Below are 14,653 nucleotides of genomic sequence, written 5' to 3' on the forward strand. Positions count from 1 at the left end.
TTTTCATCTTAGCAGTCTTCATTATTTGAGTCACTTCTCTCTCTTACTCCTCCTGCCATATTTTGCTGGTTTGCTTTCGTGAGTATTTCTTTAAACCAAGCCACCTTCTCTTCAGTGAGGTATTTAAAGAGACTCGGAATGTCGTTTTCCTTGGCAGTATTAAATTGTACAATGGAAATTGATGGTAAACTTATATTCAATGGAATGGTTGAACATCTTTCTGTAAAGAGAAATGGTTTATAAAACCCAGAATATGAGGAAGATACTTAACCCTGTCATGTTGAGAAAATGTCATTCTTTGATAAGACTGAATTTTGAAAATGTTCACGGTTAAGATGAATGTCACTTGTTTTATGTATAACCACATGATTTAAAAGAAAGACTCATAATGGCTGGCATGTTCTTTACTAAGTTTATATCATTGTGTATCATGACATGCAGATAAACAATCGATTGCCATGATCGCTGTATTAGAGATATTGAAACAAAATTTTGCAAGATGGGTAACATGATTATGGGGAACAAAAAGATTAATTATATCTAAAAAGAGCTTATAGAGGTATACGCCCCTTGTATATATAACTCGCTTGTTAGGTTTTCATTGTCATGAACAGACAGCAGTTTTTCGGTCCCTACACAGCGACAAGACGTCACGTTCCTTGGCGTACAGAGAGAGCGCATCAACGATTTCTTATTACTCCCTGCAACTGATGCACACCTAAAGTTAGTATTGGGACTGAAAATCCGCTGTCTGGTCATGAGTGATACACAGAGTGACTTTTTTTTTGTGTGTGTAGGTGTTTGCACACGTGAGCCCCCGTTCTACATCATCACAGAGTTCATGAGCAAAGGCAACCTTCTGGATTACCTGCGGAATGGTAACAAGGACCAGATCAATGCTGTGGTGCTCATGTACATGGCCACCCAGATCGCCAGCGGCATGAGCTACCTGGAGAGTCGCAACTTCATTCACAGGTATGAAGGCATGGCTGTACTTGGTGTACTCTTAGCCGAATGCCTGCATGCTGGGGTTTAGTAAGGCCAAGTGGGTTTTGTGGTTAGGAAAGTAACCATCAGGACAGATTTGCATAACATACTATGCTATAATTTCACCATTTTTCCATTTATCATTATCCTCTTTAACCCTATCATCATCCTGCCCATCATCATCATCCTCATTCTACAATTACTACTTTTGACAACATATACTTATATAATAAAAAGGTCTACTTAGAAATTATAAAATATGTGAATTTTTCGGTACTAAATACTTGAGTTTAGTACTAGAATATACAGGGATAGGAGGGAGGTATTTTAAAACTAGTGTACAGCTCAACAGTGTATTCTAACTTGAAAATTCAAGAAGATTAGATTGAAAACTACATATTTTCAACAACTTTTCCCTCTTTCCATTATTCACTATCTGCACTAATAACAGAGTTTGTCTATGTCACTGACCTTTTGAATCACTCTGTATATTTTTTCTTAATGGCGAGTACTTCCGTCATTCACCCATGCATCCTCATGCACCGAAACTGTAGTGCTTTTAGCCACCATAGGCGTTGCCCTTGGTGCACCATGGGAAGTGAATTATATGGCACTACATGATAATCATGATTAATGGACCGATGGTGAAATGTCAGTAGATGAAACAGAAGTACACCGCAAAAGCCTACCACCAAACATCATCTTTGTCCAATATTAATTCCAGTTGGACCTACTGGGAATCAAATCCAGATTACCAGTATGGAAGCCGACATTCTAGCCATTCGACTAATAGTGCACCTTAATTTTTTTTCACAAATACAATGTCCGCTGTCTTGGCTACGATTATTTGTGTGGCATATTGTAGAGAATCCAGTCTATGCAGTTGCGTTTGTAATTGATGGGTTATATATGTGCAAGACTCAACTAATGTGTCATAATAATTCACACAAAGCGAATTAGTGTGATTTCAAGCAATTTCAAAATGTAATAAGTACGATATGGGCATTTCCTATCATTCACTATATTTTGAAAGTCTTGTGAAGATTTGAAACTAGAATATCATAGACTTGTTAGTAATAAATTGTTGATAGCATGGTTGGAGTGTGGTGTAATGTTTGGGCGATGCAATCATGTTTTGGAACTATTTACAGGGATGTATACATTTCGTTTACTGGGTATAGTCACTTGGGCAACTCCACAAGCAAGTAAAAATTACAAAGGAAATAAGAAATGAAATATTCCTTACAGTAAAAATAAATTGAATCTAAGGAGTTTCGAAATGTTGTAAAGCTTAAATCTCAAAATAACTGAAAATTAACATGTCATTTGCATACATATTCGGGTTTCCTCTTTCTCCCTCCATTTCGTTGATGTGTGAACGTGATATAATTATATTAATATTTATTTCAATTTTTTTTAAAGTAAACTTGTGATTGTAACACGTCGATTGCTATGTTTTTAAATACTTGTATGTACCATGTCTGATATTGTATTTGTTACATTTTGTTACAATTTATTTCTGAAGAAATAATCATATGTTATACGTTATAATAAATGAAAACGAATTATATGTTGGTGACGGCACTCTGTAATTTTCTTTGCGCAGAGATCTGGCAGCACGGAACTGTTTGGTTGGTGAGAACCATCTGGTGAAGGTGGCTGACTTTGGGTTGGCACGCCTGATGAGAGATGACACGTACACTGCACATGCAGGGGCCAAGTTTCCTATCAAGTGGACTGCGCCTGAAGGCCTGGCCTACAACAAGTTTTCTACTAAGGTGCGTGCTGCATGAATTGCTAGGAGATTTAATTTTTCTTTTACATGTTGTGTATCATCAGTCGACTGCATTACCAACACTGCAGCAGATATAAAATTACATTTGAATAATTACGACTAGATTATCCTAGCCCAGTGGTTCCCAAACTTTTTGAAGGTATGACCCACTTTTGAGTGAGATTTCAGTTTGCGACCCCCCTCCTCCTCCTCCTCCTCCTCCTCCTCCTCCTCCTCCTCCTCCTCCTCCTCCTCCTCCACTACCATACCGGTCCTTGACTCCATTTCAAAAATCGTAAACAACTATAATAAAATTTTACTCAAAATCAGTAGATAAGTTACCACCAGAAGTACGATGTTAAACAAGTCATCGGCCTGGTTAGCACAGTTAGTATAGCGCTGGCTTTCTGTGCCCGAGGTTGCAGGTTCGATCCAATAAAGTCATAATAAATATTAAGATTTCACCCAAAAATAATAAAATAACCTCAATAAAATTTTTAACTACTTTAATCACAAAGATTTACTTATATTCATTGTATAACCGCGGATGCTGGCACAAATTTTACCAATAATAAATCAAAATTACCAAATCAAACTCCCATAAATTTACAAAACTTCCCAGGTCGACGGCATTTAAGTGTGTAGTTGATACAGTGTCGTTAAATAACCAAGTAAAAAAATTAATTATAGTAAAAAGCCAGAAAACTTGTACTTTAACATCCTTTGTTTTTGTTTATCATTTGTGCTTGTAGCTAAAGTGGCAGGTGTATTATTCATTTTAGGAAATGTTTTTACACATTTGATTGTTTTTTTTGAGTGACAATATCATGCTCCTTAAATGATTCATTGAAATTAGTAAGTATATAAATATGAGTAAATCATCTTCTTCTTTGTCATCTCCTTTTGCCATCAAGCTCAATTCTGTCTTGGATCTTCCCCCTTATGGTGTTCTGCTTCTCAAATACTTTCCTCCCAGTCCAGTCTTTATTATTTAAAGACGTTAGTACATTTGTGCATAGGTGTCAATATATTACAACTGCTGCTTCTTTGTTTTGCTTGTATGCATATTGATAATACTGCCATCTAGCGATGATTTCTTCAAGCACTTCATTAAATAATGTAGGTTGCTACTCCAGTTTATAACTTACTTACTGATTCCTCCTCGTATTTTCAGTTTTGTTTTTATTGTCCAAAAGTATTATGTTTTGGAATTTCTAGTTATTTGGGTGCCAGACACGAGAGATTCCACTATACATATACAGTATATGCTGCACAGATTGAAAAAGGGTGAGAAATTCAGCAGACCTAGTATTTCAATTGCAAGTATTCGGCATTGGAAATCAAATAACCAAATGGCACATTCTGCACACTCAGTAAAATACTGTCGTAAGTTGAAAATCATTTATTACTTTCGTAAATTATTTCCAACACTGTTTTACTAGTTGGAGGTATGAATTTCTAATAATAAGTTATTAAATTATCAAAGGATTTCGTACCTATTTATTAAAATATTTTTACAGCAGTATTTTACTATAAAATAGCATATCTTTACAAATAATTTTCGAGTTATGACACTATTTTACTAGGAGTGTGATTTGTCCTTTACAAATTTCACTCAGTGTTGCTGGAATTTGAATCTGGATTTTGGCACAGAAAAGTGACTTGTCAGTTTCTTGACTGAAGATGTTTTAGCTGTAAAGAATACAATAAAAAACTGATAACTACTGCAAAAAAGTTCTACATTTAGTCACGTTAAAAGTTCTAGGTTTGGACTCACACTTAGAACTGTGAGATATACAGATAGTGACAGGAATATGAAGTAAAATTCGAACACTTGCCATTGGATGCAGACAGCCTTACAGTACAGTGTCTGTAAGCTACCATTTGAAATTAATCCATAAACTTACAATTTGTGTTGCAGTCTGATGTGTGGGCGTTCGGAATTCTGCTGTGGGAGATCGCAACGTATGGGATGTCACCTTATCCTGGGGTAGATCTCACAGACGTGTATCACATGTTGGAGAAGGGCTATCGAATGGAGTGTCCTCCTGGCTGCCCCCCCAAGATCTACGAGCTGATGCGGCAGTGCTGGCAGTGGAACCCCAGTGACAGGCCCACCTTCCAGGAGATCCACCACGCACTGGAGAACATGTTCCAGGAGTCCAGCATCACTGAAGGTACTATCTCCGTGTACTCCCGACTGAAGTCTGTGATACACAGTGAGATCAATGTGTTTGCAGTTTCTGTAACAGTTTTTGCTTCTGTTAACAATCATCTTTCTTTAATGGCTAATTACACCCTTTCAAAAAGAAGTTTTGATGTAGTGCAGAATTTGTTCTTTTAGTCTTCTCTTCTTTCTCATCTTTTTCTTATGGTAATTGTTCATTCCAAAAACGTCTTTTTTTTGCAATAAAAATGTTCCTCTCTACTTTCATTGTCCTTGCTGTTATTCTTTGTTTTCTTTTCCTCGTAATTTTACTTCCTGGTATATATGATGCAAAAAGGGGAAATATTGCACTGCTGCAAGAAAAGTCTATTTTGTGCGAGATCGTGCGTATTTGCTTGGTTTCCACACAAAACCAATCCGCGGTAAGTCTAAAATTCCACATTCAGTATTCCCAACCTAACACACACAACAATTTCCCTCTTCTTACCGCTTAAGTGACATATTGATTTTACAGCTTTAGGCTTCTAACATATTATTTTTAGAGATGTTCAATATAGTAATAATTATAAATTGGAAACTTGCCACTGCAATTTCACCTAAATTGCACTGTTAATTATTGTTTTTAAATATTTGCAAAAATTAAGTAAACTCTACAACTCCACTAAAGTTACTGGATTCGTGATGCAAGTAACATTAAGGAAGCCGTGAAAAAATCAACAAGATTCCAGATGCCGATGTTATTACTGCAATATGTTATATAAATAATATTGTTAAAATATTAAAATGAAAAATAAATCATTACATAACCTTACCATTTGTTTTAAGTTCGCATTTATGGACTGGGGGGAAAAAAAGACAGACGTATATCACGGCTTGCTGGAGTATAGTAAACACAGAAAACATTTTAAAGCAACAATGTTGAAGATAGATATTTTTGTTTTACAAATTTGCCATCATTGAACAGAAACCAAGATGGAGATTTCATTGCAACTAATTAGAAATTCCTCTTTCAGGTATGTAATAAACGATCTTCGCACAAAATAATGTACGATACACGAGTGGTATGTTTTCTTTCAATTCTCGGAAATTAAAAAAGCTCAACTACGTTTCGCTTTTTCATACTTTTCCTTGAACATGAAAACTTCAACATACCGCTCTTGTAACGCATATTACTATTATATTTTACATTTCACATCAATTAATAAAAACTACACTGGCAGCAACATGGCCTCTATGTGCAGAGCATGTCTACTTTAATAGCTCCTAAACCATGACGTCATTAAAAATTGCGGAAAATACGTGAATTAATTAAGGAAGAATAAGAAAGGGTAGAAAGAAATTCAAGAATTTCTGATTTCGAAACACAGTTAATTTTGCTTGCCGTGTGTGATTCTTGTGATAATACTGTACTGGGTATTATGTAGTACAATAAAGTTACAAAACGCAGAACTGCATGCATTTTATTCTTCACCTGACATAATTAGGAATATTAAATTCAAATGTTTGAGATGAGCAGGGCATGTTGCACATATGGACGAGTCCAGAAACGCATAGAGAGTGTTAGTTGGAAGGCCGGAAGAAATAGACCTTTGGGGAGGCCGAGACATAGATGGGAGAGTAATATTAAAATGTATTTGAGGGAGATGGGATATGATGGGAGAGACTGGATTAATCTTGCTCAGGATAGGGACCGATAGCAGGCTATGTGAGGGTGGCAATGAACCTCCGGGTTCCTTAAAAGTCATAAGTAAATAAATATTATATAGTACAATAGTAATAAGAGTAGTGTAGCATAATAATGGTAACAAATAAAAACAAATTCATTGTGCAAAATCCATGGATAGCTAAGACCTGCCAGCCGAATGCTGGCATCATGTCCACATGACTCAGCAGAGGTGCACGATCATCCAACTAGTACGAGAGTAACATGTGATTAGCACAGTGATCTTCCTGCCGTTATAACTGACTTGCAAAACCGAATTTTGCTACTGGTTATATCTGTACGACATACACTGGCAGAAATTTCATGAGAAAATGTATTTCCTCATGAAGACTCTAATCAGTGTTCATTCCATAATTCTAGGCCAAGACATGACATCTTAGACCACACAGCTACGGCTTGGGACAGTATTAATTAGTAATATTAATGTAAAAGAATCTCTTTATGGTTAGAAGAATGCAACAGTTCAGTTGACGGGCTATTTTATGACCGAGTATACAGTCACTTCCCTGCCAACAGTTGACGAGAAATGCTGCATACTGACAGACAGACAGAATGCCCAAAATCCTTTCTCAGTATTAGGAAAGCTGAAAACGTATTTTTCGTGAATGGTTCTACTTCTAGTTTTATTTTTTTAATCTAATTTTTGTATGTCAGATGTCTTTAAAATGTTATATATTGGCCATGGCATTCATCATCCTTATTGAACAGTCTCGCTAATTTAGAATAAAGAAGTAAATATTTGAAGTAAACTGTAGGTGGGAAATACTTACAGAATGATTAAATGCTTGTTGCTTTAGAGGTGGAGAAGCAACTCCAGGGAAGTGGAACACCCCAGTTGGCCTACAAGAAGCCTCATGCTGGAAGTACGGGCAACATTCATGGTCTTGTAGTGATGTCGGAGCAGGTGGCTGCCACAGGAATGGTTGGAGGTGAGTTTTGCTTTTGTGCGTGGTGAATAAACTTTGACAGCTGGAAAAACCTGTTCCCAGTCTACACTGTCATCTGTTCACTGATATTTCAGGTGAAACACTTTTCTGTACTCTCCTCTTGATACCTTGATACCTGGTTTCCTTCTCTCTTGTGGTGTCCTTATTAAATACACTGGAAACAGTTTTGTCTGTTAGTTGTTAGAAGATGTCTGTTAATTAGGAACATTAAATCCAGACGTTTGAGATGGGCAGGGCATGTAGCACGTATGGGCGAATCCAGAAATGCATATAGAGTGTTAGTTGGGAGGCCGGAGGGAAAAAGACCTTTGGGGAGGCCGAGACGTAGATGGGAAGATAATATTAAAATGGATTTGAGGGAGGTAGGATATGGTGGTAGAGACTGGATTAATCTTGCTCAGGATAGGGACCAATGGCGGGCTTAAGTGAGGGCGGCAATGAACCTACGGGTTCCTTAAAAGCCAGTAAGTAAGTAAGTTATTAGAAGATGAACTCCACTCCTGAAACCACAACCTTTATCCACAATTAGAATATGAAACTTTCTGTTACTGTTAATTCTCAGTCGGCATTGAATTTATGCGCGAATAAATTAACATAAAGTTGAGTTTATTTAAGAGATTCTTACAAGTTCTGGGCAGATAGAGGAACGTAATTATTAATATTTTTTTTAATTGCACATATGTATCTATATGTACACCATTTTTTAGATTTCTTAAATATTTATGTCAAAACATATGCTTGTGTAGCTGACTTTGCATTTCAAGCATTTAAATCAAAACTTGAACAACTTTTGTGATAGCTTGGATGATTATAAATAATTCAGTGCACATTTCCCACATTTATATGAAATTTTAATGCCATTCTAGAATATTACTTTCTTATCTTCCTGAATTTTATAAATATTCTTTTCACCCATTGATATTGAAACTCTGGTTTTACTGGACGTTCTCTATCACAACACTTATTCTACAATTTTTAAGAATATTAACTGACTTACAGAAATTTGTATGATTCATACATTTTACTTTATATTGTTTCCACATCTTGGATAGATTTCTGCAGGTTTTATACCGTTTGCTACAAGAAACAGTATCACTGATCGTTGTGTACACTTCAATGGACATGTAAAAAATAATATGTCCAGTTTAGATGTTTTACATGTATTATTTATTTATTTATCTTGGTAAATATTGTGCAATACTGGGCAAAGTTGCCGACGTATGTCCACAAAATAAGGTACATTGTAATATTATTTTATATTATATTCGTTTGTCTCTCTTCTTATTAATTAGTCCGTAGAAATTTAAAAAATCTACTGTTTGTAGTTTTCTGCGTAATGATCTGATTGGTTTGCTGTAATTACGTGGTGCACTGACTGAAGCTGTCACAAGCATTGTTGAAGCCATGAAGCTGTCCTTGTTGTTTAGATGGCGCAATGAGCAAGCTGAGCACCTTTACAGGAGGGCCAGTGCTAAGCACCAGCAAGAGCAGCTTGGTGCAGATGCGGAGGCCCACAAACAGGAAGGGAAAGCAGGCACCTGCGCCCCCTAAACGCACCAGGTAGGTTATCTCTGCAGACATACATGCTTAGTGACAACTACTTGGCTTCAAAGCTGTATTTACATTGCCCTTATACAGGGCGTCTAAAAATATACTGACAAAATTATTTGGAATGTTCTTCAATTGAGATATCAGATAAACATGATTCGTGATTAGGCAGTGTGTCGGTGTATATGATACGTTTACTACCTGGCATTGAACTGTTCAACTTCTAATTTTCTGCGGAATGAAAGAAGAGCTCTCCATATACTTCCCAATCAGTCTTGAGTTAGATTGAGTTTGCATAGTTTTACCTATTAAAAAGTAGAAATTATTTGAGCAAAAAGAAACAAAACATCGGAAATGTTTTTCATACATATAACACATATGCTTTTCCTTCTAAACTCTGTGCCTGAACTGTGTAACTTTCATTATTGGGACTGGACTTTAACAAATTCACAGAATGATAACTTGAAAAATGTTTAAAATAGGACTGTGGGGTTTTCACTGGCATACTTCTTTACTCAATGGCTACTACTACAATTAATATGTCGGACTCTTTCTGAGACACCTTGTACTTTGATCAGTAAGTCAGTGCTGTAGTTGGACTGGTACACCATACCGTTTAAAATAGAAACTCACTGTTACCATATCGGCAAAAAACATTCATTATGTTTAACTTGTCTTTAATACACTTTGAAATGGAAGATGTAAACCACCATCACTACCACCACCACCACGTCATCGTTATCATCATCATCATCATCATCATCATCATCATCATCATCATCATCATCATCATCATCATGACACATTGTAGATCCAACTGCACATTGTGCACACTGTGTAAGAAAACAGAGTGATCCCATCTTTTGTGTGTCGCTTTCTAGGTAGAATGCTGAGGTCAGCAGGATAACATCAAGCACCTCTAGTTAGTAGCGTTGACAGATAGCATAGAGGACCATAATGAACTTAGCCATCTCACTATCTGACTGAAGCGTTATGTCGCATAGGGTGCATTGACCTGGTGTAGTCTGCTTTCTTCTTGCAGCTCGTTCCGAGACAGCACGTATGCAGACCACGACCCGCTGGGCCATGCTGACAACCAAGATGACACCTCGGACTTAAATGGTATTGATAAGATATTTGAAGGTATCCAACCCGCCTCCTCTCTCTGTTTGCTACTGCATGGTGCCAGCAGCTCTTTAATCATCTGCATCTGATATATTACGTACACAGTTAGGCTTCTTGAGACAACATGGTGCTGAATTATTGAAGGCTACTTCCAGTTCTTAATTGTGCAACATTAGTCAGGTTTATGTCTATGATATAGGTTCAGAGTGTATTGAGTCCAAGTGAAATTTGTAATGTTCCGATTTCCCCAGCCATTATTAGACTACATATTTCCTCAGACATCAGCCCATTTATTCAAAAGATATCTTGAAGAAAGGTACAACACAGACAACTGCATGCAATTTGTACTGTGTAATCAAATGTTGGAAACCAGTTCGCATGAGTAGATGTGCTGTAGATTGAAACTCATGCAGATTGTGTGCAGTGTCCATTCTTCGTTATTTCGTGTTTTGTGGAATATCTATTTATTTGTTATATTACCTGTAACCATTTGTGTGTGTATATGATATGGTATGATATGATTTATTCTCACACCCAACTCTCCGGACTTGCTGGCCCTTCACATTTCTGTATTCGGGCCAGCAGTTCTGTTCTTACACTATTTACAACTTTTACACATCAAGACATTTAGTGATCAGTGCATATTCATCACTTTCTTTACTCATCCACTATGTTCTCTGTATCTATTCAATACACTTGTTACTCACTATATTTCAACATTTATTAGCTATTCCTTATTAATTGGGGGCGAATGTTGATGAAAAGTCGTTTTATTTTTCATCTTAGGACGATGCCTATTAATATAGAAATCCTTTCTATGTTAATATTAGCATAAAAAAGTAATTTCTTATATTGCATGGATTACACTACTTTCCAACCCAGATATAATCCCCCAGAGACCAAGGAAAACAGCAGTTGCAGCCTTCAGACTATTGACAAATCATGACTATCTAGCAAGTCATCTCTACAGAATAGGTATCTCAGCTTCACCCATATGTGTCCTGTGTAACGATCCAGCAGAAATGAATGAAGACCACTTGAAGACCTGTGAAGCATTAAGATCAGAAGAAACTACAGTTCAAAAGTATTGGAAAGCACAACTGCTAATGGCTTCATTGCCAAATGCAAGGCACTAGACAACAACAACATATTGCATTTTTTGCATTTTTTGACGTTTTTGAACTAATAGGTAATTTTTTTTTTTCGGCGTTTTTTGATCATTTTTAATACTTTGAAAAACTTTTGGATCATTTGGAATGCATTTTACTTTCTTCTTTACCGATAGTTCTGTTAAATCATTTTCTAACCAAATAGATCAGAGTAATTACCTATTGAATAAGTGAATAACAATGAAGTTTGAGTTTTGTAGTTTGGAACAGACTCTAAAGTCCATCCCTCATTCCACTGATGACTTCACTTCACACAACGGAAACAATATAAAAAATGCTTGATTACAGCTTAGTTTAAGTGAGGACTTTGACCACTACTGTTCTTTTGTCGGTACAAGGGTGTCTTTAGAATTTATGTTTGGAAGGGGGAAACTTTCACCATGTTCTGGACAAGACGTTGTGTCCTGAACATGGTTCGGAAGGGATGTCTACTGTAGAAGACAGTATTTTTAACACAAAGATTGCAAGAATGCACGTTAATGCCCACAATTTGTTTTGTCATTCACACTCCCTCATCTGGAAGATACGGTAACAAAAGTGAAGTGCGGAAGGAGGAGACGGAGAATGAAGGCACTGACATGGACCACCCTTGATTGAAACACATTGTAAACCCTCATTAAAATCTATAGTTTTCCCTTTGTTGCTTGTCCTTTTCCTTTATCTTAGCCAAATTCCAGGAAGTTGCCTCTTTTCTCCGAGATTTGCAGGGCAGTCATTGAAACAAGTGACTAATTTTTAAGAAATTGTGGTGTGAGTACGGTGAATAATATTTAAATGTCATTTTCTTTTAATTCTGTGTCATTTTTCCATTACTTTAAGGGCATTTTAATGATCATTTTAAGTAGATTTTAGGTCATCAACATCCGCCCCCTAGTTATTAAGATCCTAATCCTATCTTATTCTGTTTCTCTATTCATTACAATTTCCTTTACTAATTCCTTCAGTCTCCATTTACTATACGATTTCACTATAATTCTGTTACTAACTCTATCTTATATTACTCTTGTACTATATACTAAGTTTACATAATATTCTTATTCCCTATCCATTATTGGTTCTTTTCTGTCTATATTACTGATCCCTATCTTGGCTAACCCCTACTTCTAACTCACCTACTCTTACATTCATTACAATTTGCCAACTACTTAAATATAACTATCATTAACTACTAGTAATACTTAATCACTACTCATCAACTACATATTTTTTTACTATTTCTTCCCTCCACTGACACACCATTTTCTTAGATTATACTCGCTCGATTCTCACTATCTGCTCTATCCACATTATCTCTACTTCACCTTCTTACTTCCACACTCTGTTGCATTTCTGACTGCTTGCTTTTCACGACTTCGTTCCTAATACTAATTGAGTTTTTCTTCACTATTCACCTTATTTTATCCTTGATCACTTTTCTTTTTCCTTCATTGATATTCTCTCCTATCCCAGATTTATTTAGGCTATCCAAATATAATTCTATGTTGAATATCTCTCCATTTATTTTAAATTTGTCCTGCGTAGTGACCGTTGGACCTTGCAGCTTTAAAAAAAGGCACTAGCACTTTCCTTCTGCACCTCACTTCGTAATCAAAGTCATTATCAATGCTAATATTTGAGTCTTTTAAACTCTTTCCTTTTGTTCACTATCTTCTCCTTTATCATTACATTCGCCAATTTGACTACTATAGGCCGACTGGCCCCATGTCCCACTCTATAGACCTCTTTCACTTCCACTCCCAACTGCTGAGTATATACCTCGTCACAGAAGCAAAGATAATTTTATATGTTTCGATAGATTAAATGAAGAAAATAAAATCGTGCACTTTGCGCAAGAAAATAAAAAGAAGTGTTACTTTATTCAGAAAAATAATTAATCAGTGTGCAATAGTTAATTAGAACATAAAGAGCAGCTATGACATTGGCTTTTCTTGTTGGAGACTCAAGTTCAGATCTCATTGAGCTTAAGTAGTGTCTGTTGTGGACAAAGATGGTTGGAACAAGTTTTCTTGAAGCTCTTCTGTTTGTTTTACCATCATTTCACATAGTTTTATTCATAAAAATCTCTTTCACAAATACAGCACCAACGGGAAAGTACTGAACAATACTGCAGTCCCTAGGAGATCATTTCCATGATGTGTTATGGAGCAAATTATGAAAATAACGCGGGGATGCAGTAGGTTCCTTGATAGTCATGTTATATTGGGCTTTGTTTTTACACCATTAACTTTTATTTGAAACAGAATAATCAAAATCAGGGGCTCAAAAGATTGTCACCATCTTCTTTGATCTTCGTGGACTCTCTTAGTATGGCAATGTTGAATTCCTTCTCTGAGTTGAAGACACCTGTGTGACGAATTTCATTATCCACAGTGGTAGGATAATAGGTGTGACTGATGCCTAATTGAGCTTAATTTTGATGTGGGTGACAGTTGGTCGATAAAATTTGTCTGAATTTCTCTTATTCAGAGGCATTAGTGTTTTATGCACAGTAACTCTATGAGCTTTACTTCCCTTCTGAATAAACCAAACTAAATATTTTTGTTCTTAAAATTCATTGTCGCCTCAACCTGCTGGCTTCGAATCTGCTAGTAACCAAGCACATTATCACAAGAGTGACCAGACCTGTGATTAATGAAAGTTGATAGCTAATTTTAAGTGTTCATGAAATGCAGATGACTTTTTAGTTTGACAAACCGTTCTTTTTTTTTTTTAGTAAGTGAGTGGTCCCTAGGTCATCTTTGCTGCAGATTGCATCTGCTACGTACCGGTAGTGGACCCATGCATGCTCTGTGCCTTCATTTACATAGTTACTTTTCTTTCTGTGGATACTTGCTTCGAGTTACAGTATTGAGGTCAAATGGTGCATGAAATCCATTTTGAGAAAGTGGTTCAAATTTTGCATCTTTTCGTCTATAAAACAAGTATTGTGTGCATGGCTTTCCTTTTTTCCTTGCCAGTGAAGTAATCGATGTTTGGATCTTTATGCTCTTTGAACCACGTAGTTGAATATTTTTTGAGTTTGAAGTCTTGTCATAAAGAGGTTTCATACTGAAACCACCGTGGTTCAAGGAGGTGAGATACATGCTGAGTGGAATGTTATACCACGTGTAAATCATTATCTGAATTGTTTGTTGATATCAGTTAAATTGTCTGAATACAGGAATGATGGTCGTTGAATTTATTATTTATTTGGTTGCTTATTCATTTGTAGTT

The 14,653-nt window shown here is 36.3% G+C and overlaps 1 protein-coding gene across 9 annotated transcripts in view; it reads left to right on the forward strand.

Annotated features, from left to right (window-relative positions):
* Positions 1–14,653, forward strand: part of Abl (tyrosine-protein kinase Abl) — a 301,976-nt gene that overhangs the window by 262,117 nt on the left and 25,206 nt on the right. For 5 of the 9 annotated variants that reach the window (XM_069830286.1, XM_069830295.1, XM_069830290.1 and 2 more), the window contains 6 exons: positions 798–975; positions 2,594–2,765; positions 4,683–4,938; positions 7,449–7,580; positions 9,026–9,158; positions 10,171–10,289. In XM_069830286.1, the coding sequence (XP_069686387.1) occupies positions 798–975; positions 2,594–2,765; positions 4,683–4,938; positions 7,449–7,580; positions 9,026–9,158; positions 10,171–10,289 (990 nt within the window). The remainder of the gene's footprint in view (positions 1–797; positions 976–2,593; positions 2,766–4,682; positions 4,939–7,448; positions 7,581–9,025; positions 9,159–10,170; positions 10,290–14,653) is intronic. The other 4 variants (XM_069830289.1, XM_069830294.1, XM_069830288.1 and 1 more) reach the window with 3 other exon arrangements.

The sequence above is a fragment of the Periplaneta americana genome, chromosome 7, assembly GCF_040183065.1.
Source record: "Periplaneta americana isolate PAMFEO1 chromosome 7, P.americana_PAMFEO1_priV1, whole genome shotgun sequence".
NCBI classification, from domain to species: domain Eukaryota; kingdom Metazoa; phylum Arthropoda; class Insecta; order Blattodea; family Blattidae; genus Periplaneta; species Periplaneta americana.